This window comes from Chroicocephalus ridibundus, chromosome 8, assembly GCF_963924245.1.
Source record: "Chroicocephalus ridibundus chromosome 8, bChrRid1.1, whole genome shotgun sequence".
NCBI classification, from domain to species: domain Eukaryota; kingdom Metazoa; phylum Chordata; class Aves; order Charadriiformes; family Laridae; genus Chroicocephalus; species Chroicocephalus ridibundus.
In genome coordinates, this window is record NC_086291.1 from 6,117,122 (window position 1) to 6,144,504 (window position 27,383).

Below are 27,383 nucleotides of genomic sequence, written 5' to 3' on the forward strand. Positions count from 1 at the left end.
GTTAACTCTGATGTTTTTGGAGCATGGCCTGGAGTTTTATCAGTTTACATCATCTGGGAGTGGGCCCGTGAAATTTTTAAAACGTTGAAATAAATGAAAGCAGACAGGTGACAGAGTGACAGCACCAGGAGGAGAATGGCGACAGCCAAGGCAGAGAAAGTCTTAGCTTTATTTGGAGGAAAAGGGCCCGCAAGTACACGTGGTACCCGGAGGTTAAACACACACGCAGATTTGCTGGGAGCTGAAAACGGGAGAAAAATGTGGCCTGTACAGAAAAATAACTTCCAGTGTTTTCTTGCGGTGACGTTGGCACGCCTTCACCGTCATGCTAGCCCCGAATGCTTTCTGCACGTTCCCACGGCATTTGCCACTCTGGGCAAGAGGAAGCCGGAGACAAGTGATGGCAGAGGGTACCCTGGAGTCGCTCTTCACCGGCTGTGGTTCACAACTGCCTTCACGACAAAGTTCACCCTGGGCATGTTGGAGGCCACTGGTTCATGTGCCCTTTATGTCATGAGTCCAAAATAATATATTTATTGCCTTTCAGCGGCTGCAGCTCCTTTCTGATTCTCAGCATAGTCAGCGTCTCCAGGATCTCAGCGATGGAAGGAGACAGAGGACCACCACCACCTCTCCGACTGCTGCCCCTCCTCACTCCCAGCCAGCCTCATGCCCAGAGGGGCCATGAAGCCAAATGATGGTTGCCTATGAGCTCACTCTCCTCCACCACCGCTCAGCTACAAGGAATACGGCCTCCCTCAGTTTGTAGTTTCAGTGCTGGATCCCCAGGTCCTTCAGCAACCAGCTCGTCATAGAATCATAGAATGGTTGGGGTTGGAAGGGACCTTAAAGATCATCTAGTTCCACCCCCCTGCCCTGGGCAGGGACATCTCCCACCAGACCAGGCTGCTCAAAGCCCCGTCCAGCCTGGCCTTGAACCCCTTCAGGGATGGGGCAGCCACAGCTTCTCTGGGCAACCTGGGCCAGGGGCTCACCACCCTCACAGGAAAGTATTTCTTTCTAATATCTAATTTAAATTTCCCCTCTTTCAGTTTAAAACCATTACGCCTCATCCTATCGCTCCACTCCCTCATAAAGAGTCCCTCCCCATGTCTCCTATCATGCCAGCTACCTTGCCACAGCCGTTTCATTTTTGCTGCTGAGGACACTGGCCTCAGTGACAATGAAGGGAGGGCTGAATTCCTTTCCCAGCCCGGCTCTCTGTTTTGACAAGTGATTCTTTTTATAAATCCCAGACAGTGCGTCTTTTCAGAGGCAGTTGTAAAGCTGGATTTGATACACGTCAGAGAGAATACACGAAAGCTCTCGCACGTTCTGCGGCGCGGTGGTTTTGTTTTTTTTTTTGGGTGGCCCTGCGAACGTGCTGACCGGCAGCTGACCTGGCCTCCTGACGCAGTGCACGGCCACCGAAGGAAGGGCCCCTTTCTGCCGTTGTTAATATCCCAGATTTCACTTCACGCCCTACATCTGCTTCCTCCCAAGACGATGACTGGGGTCCCACCAGCCACCTCCAACAACTCATTGCTGGAGGAGCAGGGCCACACAACATGGCCAGGAGGGCACAGCACATAGGGTGCAGCCCAGGCATCCTTGCTTGGTTCCATGTCCTGCCTTCCAGCACCAGAGTTATTCCTTCTCTTGGTGAAGCCATTCCCAGTGAAAACATGGTGACTGCGGCCTTGAGAGGACAAGGGGAAGGCGAGGAAGAACCAGCAAAGTCACCCTGAGGACTAGGTGAGCTGAGCAGGCTGGGCTACAGCCATCTGGACACCCTTCCCCATCACAGATGTTAAACAAGTCCTTCCACATTAGATTAGGTCCACCTACACCTAAAATAGCCTCACAGAATCATAGAATCATAGAATTGCTTAGGTTGGAAGGGACCTTACAGATCATCTACTCCAACCATCAACCTAACACTGACAAAAACCATCACTAAACCATATCGCTAAGCACCACATCTACCTGTCTTTTAAACACCTCCAGGGATGACAATTCCACCACTTCCCAGGGCAGCCTGTTCCAATGCTTGATAACCCTTTCGGTGTTAAAATTTCTCCTAATACCTAATCTAAACCTCCGTCGGTGCAACTTGAGGCCTTTTCCTCTTGTCCTATGACCTGTTACTTGGGAGAAGAGACCAAGGTCACCATCCTAAAGATCCTTGTCTAAGCCCCGAGATGGTGTTTCGCTTTCCCGGAGAGCTACCTGGCAGTTTCTGAAGTAGCTATAATCCCATCATCCCTTTTTGATTGATCTTCCAACAGCCACCACAGCTCCAGCTGTTGTACTGAACCCTCTGCCCTCCTCCTCCTCACATCAGCATGCATCTCTACTCCCTCACACGAAATATTTGTGAAACCTGAGAAGCGGGTCCTGAATGATAGGTGTTCTATTGATAAATACCTTTCAGAAAACACCCTCTGGAAGCCGGGCAATTGAGCAATATAAGGTAAACCACATTCTTCCCATACACCCTCTAAAGAGAAGGTTTTCTAAGGTACAGCGAGCAGATTTTATGAATCAAACACCAGTAGGAAAGTCTCTGCTGTCTTTTTGAAGCCTCCTGGGCCTCGCAAACACGCATCCAGGTGGAGAAAGGTCATCTGGAGCCACTCCGGTTCCTAAGTCTCTAAGTCTTCAGACAGGTGAGACCGTCACACCAGCTATTTTCCACTTATGTTTACATAATCAAAAGGATTTAGCGGTGTTTGGCTGCCCTCCCTCGTGTTCCTTGGTGGGCTACGTGCTTCTCCTGCCCCGCTACAGCTCTGCTTTGCCTCAGAAAGGCACAGAGCTCTCCCCAGACCAGGCTGGCTTTACATCTTGCTGTGCCACAAAGCGACTTTTTTCTTTCAGAGGTGACACCTAAGTATGTGTCATCCCTCTGGAATATTCTGGCAGGTCTTCTGATATCACCAGTCTATAAAGCAGCTGATGATGATAGTCCCCTGTATTTTTTTCCTTAAAGCCCTCAAGCTGAAATTTGTCATTTTTCTTTGATTGCTGAGTGTACGAAAGCTCTCAAGATTCGTTCAGCCCATATCCAGAATGACATGCGTCAACCTGCCCCGTGTCGCACAGAAAACCCCACGCCAGCCTATGTCCCCCGATGGGCTTTTCCTTCCAGGCGACCGAATATGCTTTGGTTTTCTCAGTAGAGGGAGCTTCTCACACAGCAGTGTGAACACCACGTCCCTCCAACCCTCTGAAAGCACGTCCCATCTCCGGCAGAACCGGCGCTGTGCCAGTTTTCCGCTGAGCAGGAAACCCAACGGTTGAGGGAAACGTGCTCCTAACCCATAGCGACCACGGGCTGGTTTGTTTATTGAATTAAGAAGGCCTGCAGCCTTCCCAAAATTCTTGATTAGTTTTTGTAACTATTACTGTTAAAACGCCCGTCCTTTTTGACACCCTGGTACCACTCAGCAGCAGCTCGGTGGCAGTCAGTACCAGGCCTATGGGAGCTTGCATGAAAAAAGGGGCTTTCTAATGCTTTTCAGTGCCTTTCTTTGGTTCCTCTGAATGCCTCTTCTCACTTTCTTACGGAGACAGAAGTCTTCAGCCTACAGTCGTCTACAGCTCAAATGCTCTGTATATTATTATCATGTCCCTCTTAGCTGTCTCCTTAGACAAACCACTGCATCTTCTTCATTCTTTCGTTGTCCAAAAGCCTTTGCATAGTTATTATTCAGGGAGTGTAGCGATCGAGCGAGGAGTAACGGTTTTAAACTGAAAGAGGGTAGATTTAGATGAGAAATCAGGAAGAAATTTTTCACTATTAAGGGTGGTGAGACACTGGAACAGGTTGCCCAGAGAAGCTGTGGATGCCCCATCCCAAGGCCAGGTTGGACAGGGCTTGGAGCAACCTGGGCTGGTGGGAGGCGTCCCTGCCCATGGAGGTGGGGGTTGGAACTGGGTGATCTTTAAGGTCCCTTGCAACTCAAACCATTCTACGATTACTAAATCCCGCTTGCTAACGAGCAAGGTGATCTGTGGTGAGGTCTCACTGAGGAGATGGGCAGCTCCAGCACGGTCAACAAGAAGCCCCTGCTCTGTTCCCTGCACCCCACCTACGTGAGCACCTGTGGGGTGCACTCCCCCAGAGAGCCGAGCCAGGCAGAAAAGCACTGATCTAAAAACCAGCCCAATTCTTCACTCAGATCAGCTCCCCAACCTGTTTAACTGAGTGACAGCAGAAGCATTTGTACCGCACAGCGTGCCCAGAACAGCGTGAGTGGGCGGATGGGATGGCAGGAGTGGGAGGGAGGAGAGGAAGGCAAGCGGACTGCTTTTTTAAGAAGCACTAGCAGCTTAAACGCACTTAAAATGATAATTTAATTGAAGAGACCAGGGATTTTAGTCTTGCAAAGGCAACAAGGGAATCTTAGCTTTTCAAACCAGATTTGCAGGCGATATTTTCCTAAGCCTACATAGATTGTTGGGTGATGTTTTGCTCACACCTAAAACATCTAAAATTGAAAAACGTCAGCATTTAAAACATCTGTCTCCCCTTCCCTTTTCCCCTTGATTCCTGTGTTTTCTGTGCTTGGCATTGCTAGGTACACAGGCAATTTCACCATAATCTTAATGGTGATTCACTCCTCTGTTTTAAAGCACAGTTTCACATTGCAATCTTTGAGCTCACCTACTCTCTTCCTTGCTGCCTAGGACAAAAAAACAAGAGCAAAACATGGAAAACATTACAAATGCTTTTAATGGGTCTTCATAAAAACAATTTCAAAACAGTATTTACACTGAAGGTATAAATATCCCCTTATGAATAAATTATGCTGTTATCCAATAAACCCTGCACTTGATCACACTCAGATCATGAGTAATTATTTAGCTCCTTCGGAGAGGTTAAAATAACCTCTTTTAGGGCATGGGAAACTTCCATGCATAATTCCAGTCAGCAGACAAATTGGTACACAAAAGCAGATAACATCAAGTCAGAACTAAGAAAGAAAAGAGCTAGTGGGCAGAGTAGGCACAAGTGCAACGAATATAATTTGGCCGTGAATAAATTTAGGCTGGAGATCAGGAGACCATTTTCAAACATCAGAGCGGGGAAGTTTCAGACCAGTCTTTTGACAAAACCAGTGGGACAAAAAATGAACTGGGTTCAAAACAAAGCCTGTGAGTTGTCTGAAGGAGATTACAAGGTGTGGCTGCCTGACATAGCTGATCTCTGAACTTCGATGCAGTGATCCCTGCCAGTCTGGTGCTCCTGAGTATCTCCTAGTATCAGCTAAAGGTAAAGGTGACTATTTGTCCTGCTGACAAAGATGAAGAGGCACCATGTGATATATTAGTGTGCTGTGTCAACGTCGCAGTGTCCTCACCAAACACCTCGACACCACTTTCCTCTCTGAACCCAGCGGGTCTCTCTGTGCCACTCCAAGGTCCCTGGCAGCACTGTGCTGCGTCAGCATCTCCTCGGCAGCTGCTGCCTGCAGGGCACCTCTGCCACTGTCCTCTCACACAGCATACCTCTTGAGGGACACTACAGATTTTAGTTTAAAAAAAAAAGTTTTATCTTCCTCACAGACTTTATGTATCTTCCCTCCCACTGTTCCATCATGGAGAGTGGGAGGAAAGGAATTTTCCCGCAGGGTTTTAGAAAGGGGGTTATCCCTCTCTACCACCTCTTCCACCGCATTTTGGAGAGGGTCATCTTCTTCCTTCTAGAAATTGGACTGCATGGCACTTTTGAGTTCCTGTGGGAGTGACCTGCGCTGCCAGGTTCCCTGGTACCTCAAACCACACTATGAGGGTGCCCAAGAGAGGCACGCAGAGGTGTTTCGCTCCTGCCCCACAACTCAAAGGCACCAGGGTGAGCCCCTTGCCTGAAGGACACCGTCCACCACAGCACCTCCACCACAAAGCTGCCAAGGGCCTGTCCCCAGCTCCACGCCCCCCTCAGCCCTGACTGGGGAGGGTTCTCTCCTTAGGCCCTGTCTCCTGCCCCACAGCCCCCTCAGCTCTAACCTGGGGGTAGGCATCTCCCCCAGGCCCTGTCCCCTGCCCCAAACCCCCCTCAGCCCTGACTGGGGGGAGAGGTCCTCTGCCTCAGGCCCCGTCCCCTGCCCCACGCTCTCCTCAGCCCCTGTCTCCCGCCTCACGACCCGTCCCCATCCCTGGCCGGGGGTCTCACCCTGCCCCGGGCCCCATCCCCATCCCTGGCCGGGGGGGGTCTCACCCTGGCCCCGGCCCCCTACCAGCACCGGCCGGGCTCCCCCGGCCTCCGCTGCCCCATGGCGGGGCGAGGGCGGGGGCAGCCCACGGCGTGCGCAGCGGTCCGGGCGGGGGCCGGCGGCCGCGGCGGTGAGGGGAGAGCGGGGCTCGCGCCGCGTCCAGCCAATCGGCGTCCTCAGCGCCTGGTCCGATCTCCCCGGAGCGCCCTCATTGGCCGCTCCCTTCCCCTCTCCCCACGGCGGAGCCCGGCGGCGACCAATGGGGGTCGGGCGCGCGGGGAGGAGGGGGCGGGGCCCGGGCGGTGAGGGCGCGAGCGGCAGGCGCGGCATGGCGGGGTCCCGGCGGCCGTGAGGGAGCGCGTGCGGGCGGCGGGCGCCATGTCGCCGGTGTGGTCGCTGGGCGCCGGGCTGCTGCTGCTGCTGCTGTGGGTGCGGCACCGGGGGCTGGAGGCCGTGCTGGTGCACCACCGCTGGGTCTTCGTCTGCCTCTTCCTCCTGCCGCTCTCCATTCTCTTCGACGTCTACTACCAGCTGCGCGCCTGGGCCGTCTGGCGCCTCCACAGCGCCCCGCGGCAGCACGCCCAGCGCGTCCGCCACATCCAGGCTCAGGTGAGGGCCGGCTGCACCCCCCACACCCCCGCCCTGGTCCGGGAGCAGGGCTTGAACCCGGGCCCGCTCCTGGCGGCGAGCTCCACCCCCCCGCCACCACCCCCCCGCCCTGCCTCCGCTTCTCCCGGCGCCGCGGCAAAATCCAGCCGTGAATCCGGTTGCGGCGAAAAGCAAAGGAATAAATGCCAGCGCGTCTTTCTGCCCCTGTGGGGTTTTTATTTCCCCGTCTGAAACTCCTCTGAAAGTTGCGGCGTCGACCGCTGCCAGGTCCCGGTGCGGCTGCCCGGCTGCTGTCGGTGTGACATCCCTGGGGATGCGCCGTGTGTCGCTCACACGGCTTGGGCACGTACTTGTGGGACATGGGAATGGCTGGCTTAATAACCTGTTTTCATACCACTTACATCCAGCTTCTCGGCATTGTTCGTTCCAAGAGATGATTGACGGGGAGCTGAAACTTTTCTTCTGCACAGAAATGCAGATTTCTGTAATGTTTCTGTGCTCTCTAATATTTATGATAATTCTGTCACGTCTGCTTCTGTTCTCTTCCTTGTCTCTCATGTTCATTGCAGATAGAGATGGTTATTAGAGTGCACAGAGTTATTCTTTGAGGGTTTGGGGCTTTTATCACCAGCTGTAGTAGCAGTTGAGCTTTGAAGAAAACACTGTAATTGATGTTTGTTCTCCAAATGTTAACCACTGTGGCTTTGCAAAATTCGTGGATCATGTGGATGGCTTACACATTTTCCTTCTCAACTTTTCTCTCTTTGCCTGTTCATTTGCAGGCTCAGACCACTTTTTTGTGTGTGTGTGTAGGAGGAGGAGGAGGCATTGCTTCATTAACCTTCACAGAGCTAAGATTATTTGTGACAGTGAATCCTTATAGATTTTCCTGTGGATTTTTAAAACTCTTTGTTAGTTTCATGATAGTTCTCTGAATCCCAGCTCCAAAAAAATCCAAAAGCTGCTTCCTGTACATAACTGGACCCCTCTGGCTCTGGTGGTATTTTATTTAGAAGTTGAGAGGTCTGCAGAGAGACTTCCAAAGCATCACTGCTCAACATAGAAATACACAGGCTTTGTTACTTGCAGGTAACAATATTTCTGAACATTTTTTCACTGTGAGGGAAAAAATGTTCCTGGTATTCATTATTGATTACACGTGTATGCCTTACAGCGCCAGTTCTGTTGTTACCTCTTGCAGGTTCGGGAATGGAAAAACGAAGGCAGCAAAAGATACATGTGCACCGGCCGGCCTGGCTGGCTGACTGTGTCACTTCGTGTTGGAAAGTATAAGAAGATTCATAAGAACATCATGATCAACTTAATGGATGTTCTGGAAGTGGACAGTGAAAGACAGGTAACAAATTCATCAAAAAGCTTTTGTACTAATGAAGTTTCTGGCTTTTTTTACTCTATTTGTAGCTGAAGAGGGGATTAAGATTCCATAAAGAATAAAGGATTTTTGTAGCAGTAGACCCACCAAATCTGAGGTTTAACAATGTGTGCTTGGATCATTCTATCCAAAAGAGCAGCATATGGAATTGCTTAGCTTTTACGTGCTGAAGTCTAAAAGACCAGATTGATTTATGGTTTTGGGGACTGAGCAACAAGATGTTGAGGCAGAGGAGGAATCACTAAACAGTTTCAACTATTTTTAGTAGTGCTCTTAGGAAAGTAAGTCTCTGAATTCTGATAACAGATGGAAGTACAATCCAGTTAGCAGTGTTTTGTCATCGTTAACGCTGAACACTTAATTTATGTTTGGTGGGGGGAATTGTTTTTTTTTTGCTTTCCAGGTTGTTCGTGTGGAACCTTTAGTCACCATGGGCCAGTTGACTGCACACCTGAATCCCATGGGCTGGACTATTCCCGTGGTACCAGAGCTCGATGATCTTACAGTAGGTAAGAGTCATTGTGATGAGAAGAAACTCAGTGATTTTGCCGCGTTTCCATTAGCTTCTTACGCAGTAACATCTTGCATTGTTTTAAAGGTTCCTGAAATATTCTGTTGAACCTTATGTTCTGTTGTGGTATTTATGTTATAAGCACTTCCTTTTTTTTTTTTTTTAGTACTCCTTTAAAAGCCATGCCCAGAGCTTAGAAGTGGGGTTTTGTTCTCGTAAACCGCCTTCATTTTGGAGTGTGTTTCATTTCATTTGTTGTGTGCTCTCTTCATAAGGTGGCCTGATCATGGGAACTGGCATTGAGTCTTCATCCCATATCTATGGACTTTTTCAACATACCTGCGTGGCCTATGAACTTGTTCTTGCCGATGGAAGCCTTGTGAGATGTTCACCAGTAAGACAAAATGTTATTTTGCTATCATTTACAATGTCATTGACAGTTACCGGTATGGATTTGTGATTTAGTATGACATACTTTTTGCAGACTGAAAATTCAGACCTATTTTATGCAGTGCCTTGGTCTTGTGGTACTCTGGGTTTCCTGGTTGCAGCAGAAATAAAAATGATTCCTGCCAAGAAATATGTCAAAATACATTATGAGCCTGTGAGAGGACTGCGGAAGATTTGTGAAAAGTTTACTGAAGAATCTAAGAAAAAGGAGAATAGTTTTGTGGAAGGACTTGTGTATTCTTTGGAAGAAGCAGTCATCATGACAGGAGTCTTGACTGATGAAGCAGAGCAAAGCAAGGTAACTAACAGGAGATCACTCATAAAGAAAAAAAGTACCCCCAAAGTTTAACTGAAGCTGTACTATATGCCAATATAAAAACAGAATTGTTGTAAGATTGGAACAGTCTTTTAACGTGGAATTAAAAGTTAGATCTGTCCATCAGAATATTTTAAATTACAGGTCTTTATTACTACAACAGTCTGTACTGTAAATCTCTTCAGTTGATAAGAAATTAGCCACTGATTTAATTATTCTAGCAAATAATTTATTCTACAGCCTTTTCATTGCAGTACCTAAGGAGGAAGAGAAGTATCTTTTCTCATGTACGGAACGATGCTGGTTTAAACTGCAGTTGTTTGCAGAATCACAGAGTAGTTTGGGTTGGAAGGGACCTTTAAAGGCCATCCAGTCCAAGCCCCCAGCAGTGAGCAAGGACATCTCCAACTAGATCAAGGTTGCTCAGAGCTCAGCCAACCTGACCTCGAATGTTTCTATGGATGGGGCATCTACCGCTTCTCTGGGCAACCTGTGCCAGTGTTTCACCACCCTCAGCGTAGAAAATTTCTTCCTTCTATCTAGCCTAAATCTACCCTCTCTTAATTTAAAGCCATTACCCCTTGTCCTATCACAACTTGCCCTGCTGAAATGTTTGCCCCTATCTTTCTTATAAGCCCCCTTTAAGTTCTGGAAGGCTGAAAAAAGGTCTCCCCGGAGCCTCCTCTTCTCCCAGCTGAACAACCCCAGCTCTCTCAGGCTGTAAGTCAGTCAGTTATTCAGAGTAACTCTTTTCCCAGCAAGCTTTTAATACAGTTAATATCGGTAAAACACATCAGGGACGTTTCCGGGAGGGACATGCTAATTGTTCACTGTGTCCCTCACCCTGGATTTTTCTCCTCTGCCATAATGAGACTTTGGATTAATGATGAGTTGGGAGATCGATGTTTTAGGAATCCAGTTCTGTCACGTTCATGGCCTTTTAATTAGCTTGTAACAGGCAGGCCTTAGCAAACCTTATTTAAATTAAACCTTAGTGGCAAAAAGCATAAGAAGGAGCCGTGCATGTGGAGAAACGAAGGCTCCCTAGATCTCTTGTGACAGTCTCATGCGAAGTGTCACAGAGGGTATAACATTGATTCCTCACAGTGAAGGAATTTGGGGACATAGTTAATGTTGTCTGGTAAGGTGTAACTGTTATCTGTGTTGGTGTTTGCTAATAAATGCGTGTTTTCTTGTAGATAAACAGAATTGGCAACTACTACAAGCCATGGTTCTTTAAGCATGTGGAGAAGTATTTGAAAGCTGACAGGACTGGAGTAGAATACATTCCCTCAAGACATTATTACCATAGACATACACGCAGTATCTTCTGGGAGCTCCAAGTAAGACCAGTTCCAAAATTAAAATAACACCTACAGGAAGATGCCCAGTGTACTCTTTCCCAATATAGGTACAATGTGTCTTCTTCCTCATGGCAACGCTTCTGTCTTTCATGGCAGAAAAAAACAGTGACATTTATGGCAAATCTAAAAGCCCTGCATTTGGGCAAAACAAATCCATAAGCACTTTTTTATATATTACATATATTATGACATTACATCATAACCTCCTAATTTCCATTTTAGTGCTTTTCTGAATTTAGACCTTAAGTACGTATTTCAGTGTCAAGCTTTTATAGCTACTAAGTGATTTCCAAAGGCAGACAGTGGAAAAAACATGAATGTGAAATTATGGCTGAAAATTTGCCCTGCCTGAACTAATTATATAGTAATGTGAATTTTGTAAGTGTATTTGTTGTGATGTGCATTTACGCAAAACTTTATTGGGCATTCTGAAATACCGGATCCCTTCAGCTCCTGGAAAAGTTAAATGGGAGTTGGCTGTGCAGGAAGTACTTAAAATTTTACAGCTTAAAAATTCTTTTAAGACCTGATCTTGTATGTGTTTATTCTTGCAAGGGTTCTGTAAGTTTAGCTTCTTAGGTGCTCCTTCCTTGGCTGTTTTAAGATAATAGTCTATTGTTCTCTGAACTTCATTCTCTTAAAGTATTTGTGGCTGAGTATGTTGTGATTCATATGACTGAAAATCAATCATTGTAACTGGAGGAGGCTCAGGGCAGGGCTGTGTAGCTAACTTCACTCCAGGCCTCTCTTACTTGTTCATAGTTGCATTATAGTAGTTTAGCAAAAGTATCAGCAGTTAAATTTATTGAAAATCTGGCTTAATATTGCTCTGAGGATTCTGAAGTATTGTCTTTTGGTTCACTTACACATCCTTAAGTCAAACTTTTTTCTTTCCTCTTTAAAGGATATAATTCCTTTTGGCAATAACCCCATTTTCCGTTACCTGTTTGGCTGGATGGTTCCTCCAAAAATCTCTTTGTTAAAACTCACCCAAGGAGAAGCTATTCGAAAGCTGTACGAGCAACACCATGTTGTACAGGACATGTTGGTCCCAATGAAGAGCCTTGAGAAGTCTATTCAAACCTTCCATGTTGACCTTAATGTAAGAACATGTGTTTTTAAAATGTGGTGAAACTTGGACTGTGTGCAATAACAGCCATGACTGTTGGTCTTAAAGCGTGATAATCTGCTTATGTAAAAGTTTGTTATCTTATCCTGAGGAGTACTGTGCTTTGCGAGTCTATGTTACAAGGCAGCACAAGAAATCAGCGCAGCTTTCTGAAAAAAGAATGAAAACATGAGATTCAAATTTTAGTAGAAGGCAAACATTTCTAGAAGATTTCATCACTTAGTAAAACTTGAACTAGTCTTTCTTTCATCTGAAATCACTGGCAGTCTCACTGAAGCCAAACTGTGGGAATTTATTTCCCTTTGTTGCTTTTATTTCTGAATTGTTTTTAGTTAGTGTAAGAAGTACAAACTTGGCAATTTCAGTCTTGGGCTGACCTGGAAAAGAAAACTCTTCGTTCTCTTTTTACTCAGAGTGTGTATTCAGTTGTTGCTTTGGGATCAGGGGTATTTACTTTTTTTCTTCATTTCAAATATTTTAGGGTGAGATGTAATTCTAGTAGGACACAGCACATATTCTGAGCATCTCAATCTGTTTGTGTTACGGTCATTAGAAAGTGCAGCTAAGAAGCACAGCAAGAGAACTGGAAAGGAAGAGCTGTGCAAGTTTCAATTCTAAATCAGGAAGAAGTCCTCTTAACTCTTTGTTTTGTCAGCTTTAATAGAGATAGCTTAAAGGATTGTTTTGTTAAAAGTAAGTGATAAAGTGTTTTCTTACCTCTGCAGGTGTACCCCCTTTGGTTATGCCCTTTCATATTGCCCAATAATCCTGGTATGGTCCACCCCAAGGGGGATGAAGCAGAACTCTACGTGGATATAGGAGCTTATGGAGAGCCCAAAAGGAAACAATTTGAAGCCAGGGCTTCAATGAGGCAAATGGAAAAGTTTGTAAGAAGTGTGCATGGGTAAGGTCCCACTCCTTAGAGTAGTAATAATGCCATGTAATTTACACCTGTGTGGTTTGATCGCAGTTATTCTATCCTACAGCACTTTAATATTGCCATAATTTAACAACCACAATAACTGAAAACTAATACTAATTACTAATTTTGATGTTACGATTTTTAAATGTGATTTTACTTTCATTATTTGATTGCAAAACCAAACAAACAAGCGCACCGGCTGTAGTTCTTGCAGTGTATTTGGGATCTGGGTAGCTTTAGGTCACCTGTGCATCCTTTCAGCTCCAGGCTGCTCTGGGAGCAGAGTCTCTGTTGCAACAAAATACATCCATGCACCCAGGCACAGAAAGATCTCAGCAGCTCTGTACTGAGAGTGCATAAACCAGTTGCTGCCCAGAAGCGGTGTTAGCCTGGGTCAGTGACCGCTCTCAGCAAGGCTGGCTAGCCCAGCCCTCAAGAAGGCAGCCACTGAGCTTGCATGCTGAGGCGGGCTTGTGTCAGAGCAGGGGCAAAGCAAGTGCTCTTCTGGCCGCAGTCCCTCCAGGAATCCCACAGGCTGTTAAAGTTTGGACAGTTTTCCTGCCTGCCCTTGGGACCGTTCTGCTCCCTGCCGTCCTCGCAGCGTCACGCTGCAGCTCTGCCCCGTCCTTGCGCTGGCGTGTCCTTGTGCAGGGAGCCCAGCCTTGACTCTCCCTTGCAGTCCCTGTGCGGTGGTAGGAGTCTTTCCTCCCTCACCACTTGTACTTCCATAGCTTCCTTTTCCCTGCCCCGATTCTTATTACATAGGACCGCAGTAGGCGTGAGATGCATGCCCACCATCTGTCACAGACTCATGCCAGCCTAATTTGCTGGAGTGTCAGTGGAGAAGCAGTAACGGGCTTGTTTCTCAGGAACAAAAAAAACAACTACATGGTATTTTTACACCATCAGTATAATTTATCCCCATTTCTATTTTGACCTACTTCTCAGTCTAACACTGATTATATCCCATGTGGCTGAGTAACAATGGTGAGTCTGCTTTGAGATGATTTGGAGAGTGTAAAAGACTTCTAGCTACAGTAAGTGATCTGCCAGAGAACAAAGCAACTGAAAGTTAATTTTAAGCTTTTTTTAATTAACCTGAAATTAAACTTTTAAATTAAAGCTCTTTACTAACAAAGTTTTGTCTCTTCTCTACCTGTCACTGAGAAATGAACAATGGATAAATGCTTAATCTTACAGTTTCGTAATCACACACCACAATAGAGCTTTTATGTAACAGTTTTACTGCTGTACTCTGATGCTAGCTGCATTGTAGAGACTTCAGTATAAAAGTAAGGAAGAGTCCACAGCTAAATAATGATTTCATTTTTTGTTCATTTATTTGGTTTTGGACCTGTGTTACACCATGCTTTATTTATACTATAAATTCATCAACTTGGCCTGGTCTGATTTGGCAGGCTTTTGCCTTCCCAGTTATATTCTCAATGTCCCGTTCAAAGAAACCTTAAAAAGCCAAAGGACATATTGCTCCATCTGCCTTGAATGCATTTTGTAACACAGGCTAATAGGAGACACCGTGGCTTTACCTCCGTGGACCATAAGAAAGCATGCAGAAAAAATGCATCCTTTTATTTTAAGCTGGAATTAAAAGGTTTTGAACGGAAGAAAAAGGAAACCAAGCTTTCAAAAGCAGTTAGAAAAGTATTTGTCAGGGAGTATTTAGCTCATGTGTGGTTTTCGGTGCAAGGGGACAGACTTTTGATTTGGGGTAACTATTGAAGCTCTCTCTAGACCTGTGTTTCTGCGAAAACAGGTTGTTAGAATACAAGTTTTCAGAAGATTTGGTTAGGATATATAAACATGAACCACTATTTTATACACATCTTTTAGTCCTTCTTTTCTTTTCTTTTTGTAGTAGCAAAACTAATGAAAGTATCGATACATTGACGGCTAAAGAAGTGTCCTCAACCAAATTTTAAAAGCAACGGTTACTTTAATTGCTTTCTTTGCTCATCTTCCCCTTCAACAAAATGACTGTAGCAGTATTCTGCTGTTTTCACTGTTACATGTTATTTCCTCTTGGAAAAGAGATCATGGTAATGTTAAATCCACAAAACATAATTGGCTGAGTGTCCCAGCATAATTCATGTAAGCACTTATATTTGCTTGTATATAAAAAGCATTTTTGATGGGTTTTTTGTTGAATATTTGCTATTCGTAGCTTACCCTAAATTGGTTTTTTTTATATTCTGTTTCAAATCTTGTGGGACAATTGGTATTGAATCTCTCTCTCTTTTTCTTTTTTTTCTTTCTTTTGTTTTTTTCTCCAGTTTCCAGATGCTGTATGCAGATTGCTATATGACCCGTGAGGAGTTCTGGGATATGTTTGATGGTTCGTTATACCACAAGCTGAGGGAGCAGATGAATTGCAAAGATGCCTTTCCAGAAGTGTACGACAAAATCTGCAAAGCTGCGAGGCACTGAGCCTGAATGATCTAATCAAGCAATCAGGGAAAGATGAATTTACCTATAGCTAGTCTAGTATATCCTTTTAAAAAAAAAAAAGCTTTATTGCTCCAAATAAGCTCATTCTTGTTGATGTTTAAAGGTATGAATTCCTGCTTTATAAATTTATGTTTAGTATTTCTTCGTATGTCTTAAAATCAATTTTTCCAAACTCAAAGTGATTGCTTTTAAGAAATCTGAAGTGCTAGCCTTTGTATCTAATGTAGTGACATAGGTGAATTCACCTATTTCCAAGCATAAGAGAATTAATTGGAAAGGATGAAGAAACTGGAGTTACACCAGCTGTATACTGTAGCTATATTTAACGTTACTTTTGAAAATGGTAAGGAGGACTCAGAAATAGGTGCCAAAGCTTGAACGCATTGTCAAATTAATCATGATGTTTAAAACATTTGCCTCCAGTCGGTAACCTGTTGGACAGCTTAGCGATGGTACCATAATATTCCGGCTGTACAGTGCTGCGTGATGTTGTGTGGTACCGTACTGCTTGGGTTACACCGTACTATAATCTCAGCAGGGCAGTTAAACTCCCTAACAGTGGCTTCCGTTTCAAAATAGAGCATTGAGGTGTGAAGAAAATGCTTTTTACTTGTGCCTATCAGATTTGTACTGATTTTGATTACAAAGTGTAAGTGGATGTAGGTTTTACGTACTTTTTAATTGCTTGAGAGTGCATTGGTTTTTGCCCCAAAATATCAATGTTCTGGCTTTGTAGGCTACTGAAAAAAATGCTGCTATTTCATATAGCCAAGCTTTAATTTCAGTTTTTACTCACTGTGCATCAATTTATTTGGATTTTTTTTTGGTTGGGTCTTTTGGGGTTTTTCTGGGTTTCAGTTGTTGCTTAATTTTAGTGCCTTATAAATACTGAGTTGGAGGAAGATGTGGGTTATTTCAGACTGTTCTGTCCTGGCCGGTAGGAAATCAAGGCTTGCTTTATACAAGGTTTGTTAAGGCAAGTGGCTGTGGATAAGAAGAACTCTTGTTGTGAATCTTGGTACACACAGGCTTTGGTTCTGACTTGAGTGACATTTTTGCTTTTCATTTGAGCTGGATTAGATTGATAGGCTTCGTAAAAGGACTGTTTCAGTCACCTGGAGAGGAAATCACAGCAGTAAATATTATTCACTTTCCCCTTCTGTTGCACACTGGTGAAAATGGCACAGTCACGCACTTCATACAGTCAGGTGTAGAAGTGCGGCGATGTTTTGACCCTGTAGCCAGAAACATGATTCCAAACCAAGCCCATCTTGTCCAAGTAGTACTTAAAGCTATTACTTGTAAACCTTACTGAGCTTGAGGGAAAAGAAAGTCATTTTCTTGAGGCTTGCGTAGGGGGTAACATGAAGAACTTTTTAAACAGCTGCCAGTGGGAGGCGTTGTAATTTTTATGAGTGCTAAACCAATGATTTTATTTATTGATAGATGGATGTTTGTGGTCCAGATGAAACCAATGATAAAGCAGTGACAAGAATAACCTTGGGCTGTTACTCAGTGATGCCTGCTGGGCAAATTGTGTGCAAATAAGGTCCCCCTTAAAAATCCCACGCAGGGGACTGGTAGCATGAGCAGCCTGACACGGGGAGACACAGCTAATGCAGAGTGCCTGCAGAGCTGCGTCAGTGATCCAGGAGTCTCTGCTATACCATTTCGGTGTACATGGGAGGGCAAACACTGAATCTCGGGGTGTCACATGCCCTCCTGCCCCTCCAAGGGAAGCAGCACAAGAGCCGTTTCCTTATCCCTGGGGCAAAGCTACGATTTAGCCCAGTGCTTGTGAGATAATCCGCACAGAGCAAGAATGGTTTTGGTTAGCTTTTAAAGGGCGATGCTAAAACAGCTAGAGGATATGCAAATACTTTTACTTAGACCATGTTTCTCTCACTTATGTACTGATGATCTTTGGGTATGCACTGTATTTGTTTTTTCACTCCTTAATTTATTGGCAAACTTTGTATGACGTGATTGGGTACTATAACTGTATCAGTCACACACGCACATGCATAATTGCTGTTGCTCTTCATTTTTGGTTGTATGCGCTGTTTAAAATAAAGATCTAGCCAGCGTACTGTTCAAAGTGGCATCTTTTAATGAATGATAACTTACTTTTCAACATTTCTGTTTATTTCTTGTGCTTCTTGTATTGTTACAAGTGGTCAGCGATTACTGAGAGAAGCTGCTGTCTGGGTAAGAGACCAGAGGCATTTTGAGGCTGTTAGGAGATGAGGAGCCCAGTGCTGCAAACAGCTTTGAAGGAATGTCTTTGAAGTCTGTGAGTCTACCCTTATCTCTGCTCCAAGACACACCCGTACAAAACAAACACCTTATAGCTGAGCCTTAACCCTCCAGTTATGCCCCACACAGGCTCATGATGCCTATTATCCTGATTTTCCTGCCCCACCCCACTTTAATCATTCTTTCCCTCTGAGGTTTTGGCTAAGGAGGACAGAACCTCACTTTAGGTTTAGGTGCTACAGCTGCTGACGTGGATAGCTACTTCATACTAATAAAATTAATCCCTGGTTTGAATGATCAGCCACAGAAGTGAGGACGAAGATTCAGTGTCTTCTTCAGCCTGAGGAGTTTCACATCCACGTCTTCTGTTTTCCTTGAAAAATGCCTTCACAGCAGCTCTGTAGGCTCAGTCAGAGGAATTCCTGCCCTCCCTTGGCCACAGCTGGGGCATCCTCTTCCAATGCTCTCTTCCCAGAGAGAAGCTCCTGGGCTTTCTGCTGAAATCCAGACTGCCAAATGCCTCAGCCCCATCAAAACCACAGTTCAGGTGCCAAAGCCCTACATTGCTTTAATCACATTCTGTGTTGTCCCTGACTTACGCTGCATTTCACAATCCTCTCGTCACCCCAGCAGTGTTTCTGTAGCCTGTGCTCACCCACACCACTGCTCCGGCATTTCCCTGCTGACAACTCCTTCCTACTTTGCTCGCCTCTCCAGAACAATTATCGGGATATCCTTAAATCACTGCAGTTTTACCTCTGTTCAATTATCTCCCCCACCAAAGAATAACTGCAGGTTAATTAGCATACTTAATCAGCCACAACTAACATGTAATTACACCTAGATTTAATTATTCCAGTCTGCTCTAAACACTAGGGCAAGACTTCGCAAAGGTTAGCTCTAAGTGACGCAGTGTACTTACAGTACGTTTTTATGGCCGTCCTTTGTAACCACTGACATGGTTCTCTCATCACTTCACTTTCTCAGTTACCTCTAGGTTTTAATATTCTACGAAATCTGGAATGATGTCATTAAATTCCCTCTGATTCCTTCCAGCTGCTCATAAACATTTGCATAGTTAATTCAAGTGAAGCTGTATGTTCGAGCTTGCGATGAAGAGCCTTGCACACAGCTGCTATAAAACCGGCATGGGACAGGTAGGCAATTACCAAAGGTCTAACTAACTGCTTTGCCATAATACTGCTTTCTCAGACCCAGCTCTCCATTGAGCTGTACTGGTGGACCTGGGGGTCTTCAGCTGTGGTAACACCACCTTGTCCATAACAGGTATGTGCAACTTAAAGCTTTAAGTAGCGTTGCTTGAAAGGAAGAGTTTAATATGGAATGAGCTGTGCATGCTCACAAAGCCCCCTTTGGACACACGGTACCTGGCATCCTCTTCTCAAGTGTGTCATTTTTATAGAGGCCAGGGTGGAAATAATTAATTACTCGACAGAAAAGTTAGACTGCTGATTGTCTAAGAGTCTTTTATTACCACAGAACAAGACCTGAGTATTTTTCTGTCTCTTGACTCGTGTGCCAGCACACTGTATTTTCATCCGCCCCGTCTCATCCGCTGGTGCATCAGCCATTTACTCATTGGTTTGGGCTTCCCAGCACTATCTTATGTTTGGGAAACAGCAGCGACGTCTTCAGAGGTATCCGGACAACATGGAGCAGAAATCAAATCGCTCCAGTTGTTTTTAGCTACAGGCTTGAGCCGCTTGCTGTGGAAAGAGGATGTGATTCAGCGGGCTCAAATTATTCGCTGGATTAATCTCATTAGTCCTAACAAGCGTGGGGATGAACAGAGCCCTTAAAAGCCTGGGTACTCCCTAGAAAGCACAGCTGTAGCTTGAAAAGTGATTTTGGAGCTAGTGCTATTTGATCAGAGAGATGCGTTTGAATTGCAAGTCCTGCCCACTGTTCAGATTTCTTTTTTATTCCTACTGGAAGTGCAAAATTAACAAAGCTGGGCAATATTGAAAGCTAGATTTCATTATGCTTTCTCCATCATAGGATAGCTAACTAACTTCTGGCTGCCTCGCTGAAAGCTGCCGAGTTATATTGAGCAATTTCTAACTACTCTCTGGAGATCAAGCAAGAGCTTTGCAGCGCTGCCAGCCCGTAGTGCCACCGCAGCAGTTTGCTAATCTTGGCCATAAGCAAAGGTGAGTGTGGAGGGCTGTCCCGAGGCCTCTCATTAGTATAGTTCCTAACTGCTTCACAAGGTTTTCACGCTAGTGATTTTAAAGCCCTTTGCGGTGAAAGTGAGCCCTGTTATCTTCCTTCCTCGGGTGGGTAAACCAAGGCACAGCCTGAGAAGGTGATTTTTGTTGGGGGCCCTTGAGCAGCCCAGTGCCAGCACTGGGAATGAGTCCAGACAGCCCAATTATCCATCCACCTCCCAGTTCCTTCCCAGGCTGCTGCCTCTAACTTGATGGAAACTATCTGCCTACTCCTCCGCCGCAGGCAAACTGCATTTCACAAGATAGAGCCACCACCTTGGCGTCTGTGAAGTGCCTTGAGAAACAGTAGTTCTTTAACCCTCCCACTGCCCCTCCGCGGTGGGGAAGCACGAAGGTCTCCTCGCTTTCCTGGGAGCGAAGAGGTGCAGCCACACCAACCTCCCTGTCCAGAGGTGCAGCCTGCGGTGGGACTGGCCACTGTTTCTCAGTCCCGATCCAGTGCTTTAACTACACAATCATCCCATCTCACATCAGTTGCAGTGTCAGTAACGTGCCCTCAGCCTCCCCAGAGCTGCTCAAGATGATTTTCCTGCAGGCCAGCATGAAACCACTTGCAGCCCCTTGTTTTTCAGACTTACAGCAAGTAGGCATCCCGCTTCAAGTTGCTCAGGTACCGCTGCGTGTCACACTGGTACAGGGACTGGTATCTCATCTTCCGAGGGTATTTTTCATGCGTGGTGATGTCGTAGCGGCCAACACCTACAGGGTTCTGGAAGGAGAAGGTCTCATGTGCTTCCCCATCCAGAGGCAGTGTCAGGGATGCAACTGGGGCAAAACCAGGTAGTGCCTTCACGTGGCCAGGCCTTCGGTTGCAAAAAATACAACAATATGTGGCATATCTTAACCAAACTGGGCCTATATTGCAGGGGAGGGAGGAGGAGACACACTAATCGGTGTTAGCCCGGCCAGTCCCCTTCATGAGCAGTTCTTCTCGTCACAGTGGTCCATGAAGAAGTCGATCAGCTCTGCGGGCTCGAGCACGCTTACCAGTCGCCTACTGCGAGCTGTAGTGAAGGGCTGCCGTGTCACAACCTCCCCACTGAAATCTAATCGGTCGAGTTCCCCAGCAATTACGAAGACGTCTTCATCCTTGACCTCTTTCAAGCTGCCTGTTCCCCACTCGGCTCGATAAAGGAGAGAAGCCACGTGGAAGCCTGCTCCTCATCCCTAGCCACGGTGGACTATTTCAGACTAAAGCTTTCCCTGTCTGATTTGAGCTCTTTAGGCTTTGTTCTGGTTCTCCATGGGGAAGCTGCCAAGATGAATACAGCTCCAGGAACAGGTACTAAGGGAAGGGCTCCTACCTGTACTGGCTCTGCAATGAGCTGCTGATGCTACTAGAGGAAAAACTGGCTTTCAAGCAGCAAAATATGACATTCTGGGAGGATACAAGGAGCTGCTGGCACGTAAAAGGACTTAAACCCATGAAGTGCATCCGCTTCCTTGCAGCTGATGCAGAGCAAAACTAATGGGAAGGGTTGTTCGAGCATCCCTTGAAAACGGCAAAGGCCTGAGGATGCAGGCAGAGACAGCGTGGTCTCGGCTGAGCTCCTGCCCCTCTGCTCAGCACCAGCAGAGCTCACCTGCCCTGGGGCAGTGCGTGCTCAGCGGTGGTGCTCAGTATCCTGCTCTATGCAGGAGGCACCTTCCCTTGACTGTGGGCCTTTATTCACCATTTATTCTTTAGCAACCCATTCTGGGCAAGAACAGCAGCCCTCAGACAGGGACTCATCTCTGCTCTAAAGGATGCGTATCTGGCCAAGTGGCCCACGTTTCCTTGATAATCAACAGTGAGAGAAAAGCAGCTCCTGAGGTCAAGCTGGCTTCTATCACAGACAGCCACCTGAGGCGGGACTTCTGCTGGGGTGCTGCTCCACTCAGAGGACACCCCTACCGCTCACCTGGCCGAAGCTGGTGAGGAGTGCCCACCCTTACTTCATCTCAGAAGTTTCATCCACTCCCAGGGCTGGCAATAGATTGGGGATGGTCATGGAGAAAGCTCAGAGCCTGACTGTTCCTGCATCCCTCTCACTGCCCTGTCCGTTCACTCACCTCGTTCCCAGTAAAGAGGCGGTAGGACTTTCTGTCGAATCTCTTGGCAGATGACCAGAATGGAGGTTGGCTGAAGTATGCTGATTTCTCAACGGGCTTTGGGTTATAGGAGCCTGGCCCCACCGCCCACTGTGCAGAAGGAAACCTTACGCTTCCGTTAGCTTGTAAAAAGAGCTGCACAACATCAGAGAGCCATCCACCCATCCATCCATCCATTCATTCCCCCAGGACCTCACGCATCCCCACCCCGGGCAACCACTACACCACCAGGGATGCCGATGACACCAGCCGGTGCCGATGTCCGTGCTCCCACTGACCGCCTCCCTCGGGCACTGGCTGAGCGTGGCCCAGAAGATCCTCTCCGTGGGGCAGCCTGGGTTCCTTGGCAGGGTGCTGAAGCAGCCTTTCTTCTTGTTTTCCCTCAACATCAGCTCGTCCGTGAATCCCTTGACAGCGACAGTGCTCAGCTCAGTGCCTTTCCTCTGCTGGGACAAGGGAGCGGCGCGAGAGGCTCAGCTGCCGGTGGTCTCTCAGGCCACCCCCTCCACCCTGTGCCATGAAACCTCAGCCCTGATGCTGCTCGTGGGCACCAGCCCACTCACTCCCCAGCTGTGTTGTTTTCTGAGATCCAAGGGAAGCCAAAGAGCAAAATCAAAGCGGGACAGAAGCTGGCGTAAGGCAGCTCTCCATCCTTACAGCAATGTGTTGGCAATGCCACAGCTCGCTGAGAACACCAGGTACAGGACCCCGGGGCAACGCACCTCCAAGGCGTGATGGCCACCACCTGCAGGCTTTGACCTGCCTCCTGAGAAGGGCTGGCAGTGTCTGGAGCCCATCACCCGCCGCAGCCCCTCGTCAATGCTGCTCCGCAGGTGGTAGGTGCCGGGTCCCAGGCCGCTGCCCTGCAGACATGGGGGGAAAGGCATCTGGGGCTGCCCTCAGCGGCGGACAGACCCCACCAGCATGTCCCCAGGGCAGGGACTCACCAGGGCTGCCGGCAGGGCACACCTCTCCGTCCTGCTGTCCATCAGCCCTCGCCTGCTGGCAGAGCGCTTGTCCCGCTCCTCGAGGTGGGCGTAGGGGTTCCCCCGGGGGCCGTAGGTGCCAGGGCCGGGGAAGCAGTCCTGCGGGAGAGATGGGGTGGCCGTGGGCAACCTCGGCAAGGGGGACAGTCCCCAGCAGGAGGAGACGGTGCCCACAGTAGTGCTAACCCTTGCAAAGGGCTTGTTTTCTGGAGGCGTCAGCCCAGAGCCGAGTCCCACAGCTGGCAGGCATCACGCCCCAGCATCTCCCGTGTCGGGGGGTGACGTACCCGTCGGCCATCTCTGAACCGCTGCTCCCTCGTGTCGCAGATCCCCCGGAGGCTGCAGGGCCGTGTCTCCTGCAGAAAGTCCCTGATGTTGTACGTTCCCGGGCCCAGCTGTTCCTGCTGCGGGAGGAGAGTGGGGAGGGTGAGGACGGGGCTGGGCAGCGCTGCCCGCCCCAGCTCGCCCCCAGCAAATGTGCACGGAGGGTGGAGGAAATCCAGCTCTTACCTGGTGTTTGCACCTCTTCATTATCTCCTTGGACTGGAAATGGGGCAGGTGACAGCCCTTCTCTGCTCTGGCCCAGCCAGAGGCTGATGCTTTTCCCTGCAATGCAGAGCCGGAGCACTGTTGTCAGCAGCACCGGGGCTGAGCCCATGCTTGGCCAGCCATGGCTCAACAGCTGGGCACAGGGGGGTGATCAGGGGATCTGGACATGGGGATCTGCTGTTCCATGTCCCAATCCTTCATGCTCGGTGTTTGCTTAGCACTGGGAAGGCGCCGGCGAGCTCCAGCGCGAGCAGCCCGCATCCCACACTTCCACCCTGGGGCTCTCCCAGCCGTCATGTGCAAAACGTCCCTGTGCAAGAAGCTGCTTCCCAGCTGGCACAGACAATGTGGGAGGTGAGGAGAGCTACATCAGTCCATCAGCCCTCCCCACGTACCCAGGCAAGCCCGGCCGGTGGCCTCACCTGGCTGCCCATGTCCCTGGGGAGCACCTGCAGCGCCATGCTGGCAGCTCTGGTCCCCGAGGGCTGTGGGGATGGTGGCAGCCCTCGCCATGGCAGCTGTCACCAGGGCACCCAGCATCCCAGTTTCCCAGGGAATGTCCTGGGAGCACACAGGGCCAGCAGACAGCAGGGTCAAGGCAAGGATCCTGGTTGCAATGGAGGCTCCCAGCCTGGTTAAAGCAACACATTCAGGGCTTGATCCAACCAGTTACCAGGCTTTCATAGGGACAAATTTTCTCTAAGCTGCTAAAAAATACATTCTTAAAGCAACTACCCAACCGGCCAGTTCCACTTTGGGGAAAAAAAAATACTGTTTTTAGTGCTTGTGTCCTCTGTGGCACCATATTTGCTGCATCTGTGAGCGCTGGCAGGTCTGGGTGAGGAGACCCCTGCCTGCGGTCTCCGCAGGGGAGGCTTGCCAGCCCCCTTCATGCCCATGGCGTTTGGAGGAGAGCAAGCTGGGCCTGGGGAAGCTGGTTCCCTGGTGCTGGGTTGCTGTTTGGTGCAGAAAGTGGGATTTTGCTGCCCAGCTGCTCCAACAAGTCATCATGTCCTCCAACGCTCGCTACAGAGCTGGGAGAAATGGATTATTTCAGCAGGTGGGGGACCCCAAACCCATCTGTGTAAAACCCACCTCTGGTCCCTACACACACGTAACTCGTGGTGTAACGCATCCAGCACTGAGGGATGCTGTGTGCACCTACATCCGAGGTAGCCCGGAACCCTAGATGATGATATGCATTCTTATGATTTATTTAATTACTATATTTTTATCAGTGTTTATTTTCAAAAGTGTTGTTTGCTCAGCAGGAGCTGTTTGAAAGCACTTGACGGTTACCCCAGGAGCGCCTGCACCTTGGGTAGCTGCCAGAGTACAGGGGATGTGTGGTGATTTTATATCCCCCAATAACTTTCCGAGGGGTGAATCTAAGGCAAGCCCTGTACCTTCCGCCTCACTGGGCATAAAAACATTGTCCTGCAGTCGTGCAGTGACATTAACCTCACTGGAGGGAACGAAAGTACTCAGGAAAGTTAGTCAGCCCAGCGTGTGAGCCAGCGCTGGGGGCTTACGGACCCTACAAGCCGTGTAAGAGCATGTCCAGGGTCGGTCGGGATGCACCGCCTCTCTGTGCTGAGACCCCCAAGCCCAAACTGCAAATCCTGCACAGGATGGAGAAAGGTTCGGCTGCTGAATAACTTGGCCTCCCATCTGCCCTGACTTCTCTTCCCTGGCCCTGGCCTGGTGCTGCCTGGGGATGCTGCTGGAAAGAAAAAAACCACACATTTTTCCACCACCCCAATGGCTAACCAGAACTGTGGCTTCTCCGAGACTGACCCCCTTAATTGCTTTGGCAAGGTGCTGTACCCAGCACTGCTGTGCCAGGGACCGATTTGGGTCCTTCATTCACCTTCCTCCTCATCCTCAGTGCTTTTCCTCCTGGAAATCCCCTGGGGTGAAGAGGGGAGGCCCCAGACAGGAGCCAAGACCCTCCATCCTCCCACGTACAGAGCACCCCCCCTCCCAGGCCATGTGTTTGGCCCCAATGGCATAAATCAGCCCCTGGCAAAGCAGCAGGCGAGCAGCTCGGTGGAAGGCTGCAGGGACAGCAGTACCTTTATTACATTCCCCCAGCACAGCTGGAAAAAATAAGGAGCACAGACATGCTTTCAGGCGCATAACCCCCGAGCTTAGCCCCGCATTCAGTCCTGTCTGTTGATTTAATAAGAGATATCAGCTTTCCCCACAGACCGCGCGTCTCTTGTACAGCCTTAAACCCTCCCGGTTAAAACACCGCCCCAGTGAATCAATCCAAGATGTTTTTGTCCCTTTGATCAGCACAGCAGGCAATATGTCACTGACAGAAACGTGCTTCACTTCTGTGGCTCAAACAGGCGATAGAAATGGTGAAAGACAACCCTCCCGTCCCGAACCGCCTGGCAAAAATCTTCCACTTCCTGGGCAAGCAGGAGATGGCCAAAGGGATACGCAATATGGCACTGGAGGTCCTGTGGGACCCATGTTTCAACTGGTAGGCACAGGTAGGTCCCTGTCAGGGCCAGCACAGCGTGCTGGTGTCCAAAGGGTGGGCAGATCGCGGACCTGTCCTGCTCCTCCAGCCTGCGAGACAGCCAGGGCGCCTCTCCCAGGCAGCTTTTGCATCACTCATTTAATGACGGTGAGAAACACGTAGGGCGAAGTAATTGCCTGGCAAAACCGGTGAAGGCTGGTCTGGGAGAGAAGCTGTTACCTGGCAGCCCAGAAATCCTGGCGCTGAACTGCTGAGGGAATTCCCCAGGTCCCTCTGGGCAACGTTTTACAAGATGCCGAGTCACCTCGCAGAACTGGCTCGACTATTTAATGACTTAAATACTGCTAAATCACTCAGGAGGAACAAAAATGTGCCCTTTAATCCCTTGGTTTTGCCCATTTCCAGCCCCCTGTAAACAGGAGTGCACATTAGTGAGTATTTCCCGTTAGAGAAGATTCACGAAGATTCCTTCAAATCCCATTTTTAGATAAAATAAGGATTCATTCTTACTTCCTTATATTTAAACAGGATTATTTAACTCCTCATAAAATGAAGCTCAGTGAACTGAAATCTCCTCCTCTAGCGGAGCACTTTGATATGAGCTTACAGCTGCCCTTCAGAGATGTTAAACTTCCTTTGAGCTCGAGGCAGGAGGCTGAAAAGTGCAGCATGGAGGTGGTCACCAGGTGGTGTCTGTCTGCCAGGTTTGACTGGAGAAAGCTGAAATGACGTAAGAAAAAAGGCTTTTGATTTCTCATCCCTTCTTCAGGCACACTCCTATGGCCAAGTGGTTCAATGTCTGGACAGAGAATCATAGAACGATAGGGGTTCGAAGGGACCTCTGGAGATCATCTAGTCCAACCCCCTAGGACATGCTGCCCCATGTCTAGCCTGGAAGGGGGAGCAGATGGGTTAGTTGCTTTCAAGGACCCCATGATGACCGGGAACCAAATTTACAGCTGAAGTCAAGAGGAAGAGCAGCATCGCAGGGGCTTGCACCACCTTTCCTGGTACTGCACACCATGGGGTCATGCTTTGGAGACTGGGGCACCTGTGCTGGAGAAGCTGGCCTGGCTCTCTGGTGTAGCTTGGCATGGCCAAGCAGCTGACCTGATGCTAGTGGTTTGCGCTCATATCACTTAGTCATCCATCCTCCAACTGGGCACTAAAACAAGCCAATGAGTTTTGTCTAGTCTCCAGATCCACATGAAGACGTATCTACAAAATCTGGAATGCGACAAGATGGGACAGGGCCCACTGCCTGACAGAAGAAAGCTCACATGTGCTAAAAAGAACCTCGAAGGGGTCCTCAAGGTTTGCCAAGGGTGGCATGCCACAACGGCATGCCAGAGGTGAAGAGGTGATCCGGCTCCGCAAAGCCAT

The 27,383-nt window shown here is 48.1% G+C and overlaps 2 protein-coding genes across 2 annotated transcripts; one reads left to right on the plus strand and one right to left on the minus strand.

Annotated features, from left to right (window-relative positions):
• Positions 1–6,481: 6,481 nt before the first annotated feature.
• DHCR24 (24-dehydrocholesterol reductase) lies at positions 6,482–17,476 on the plus strand. The gene is made up of 9 exons (XM_063344045.1): positions 6,482–6,827; positions 8,029–8,184; positions 8,624–8,729; positions 9,007–9,125; positions 9,216–9,479; positions 10,697–10,840; positions 11,766–11,963; positions 12,716–12,894; positions 15,204–17,476. The coding sequence occupies exons 1-9, from the start codon at positions 6,597–6,599 to the stop codon at positions 15,355–15,357; spliced, it is 1,551 nt and encodes a 516-aa protein (XP_063200115.1). The 5' UTR covers positions 6,482–6,596; the 3' UTR covers positions 15,358–17,476.
• A 1,782-nt stretch (positions 17,477–19,258) lies between these two features.
• CIMAP2 (ciliary microtubule associated protein 2) lies at positions 19,259–27,383 on the minus strand. The gene is given in 12 exon segments (XM_063343989.1): positions 19,259–19,361; positions 20,462–20,592; positions 21,936–22,064; positions 22,253–22,410; positions 22,693–22,837; positions 22,922–23,059; positions 23,248–23,364; positions 23,471–23,566; positions 25,094–25,111; positions 25,114–25,232; positions 25,585–25,608; positions 27,281–27,383. Coding segments are annotated over 12 exon segments (1,281 nt in total).

Coding starts and splice junctions, on each gene's coding strand:
- DHCR24 (XM_063344045.1), top strand. CDS start 6,597: ATGTCGCCGGTGTGGTCGCTGGGCGCCGGGCTGCTGCTGCTGCTGCTG. Junction 8,730..9,006: donor GCTCGATGATCTTACAGTAG/GTAAGAGTCATT, acceptor TCTCTTCATAAG/GTGGCCTGATCATGGGAACT. Junction 10,841..11,765: donor GTATCTTCTGGGAGCTCCAA/GTAAGACCAGTT, acceptor TCCTCTTTAAAG/GATATAATTCCTTTTGGCAA.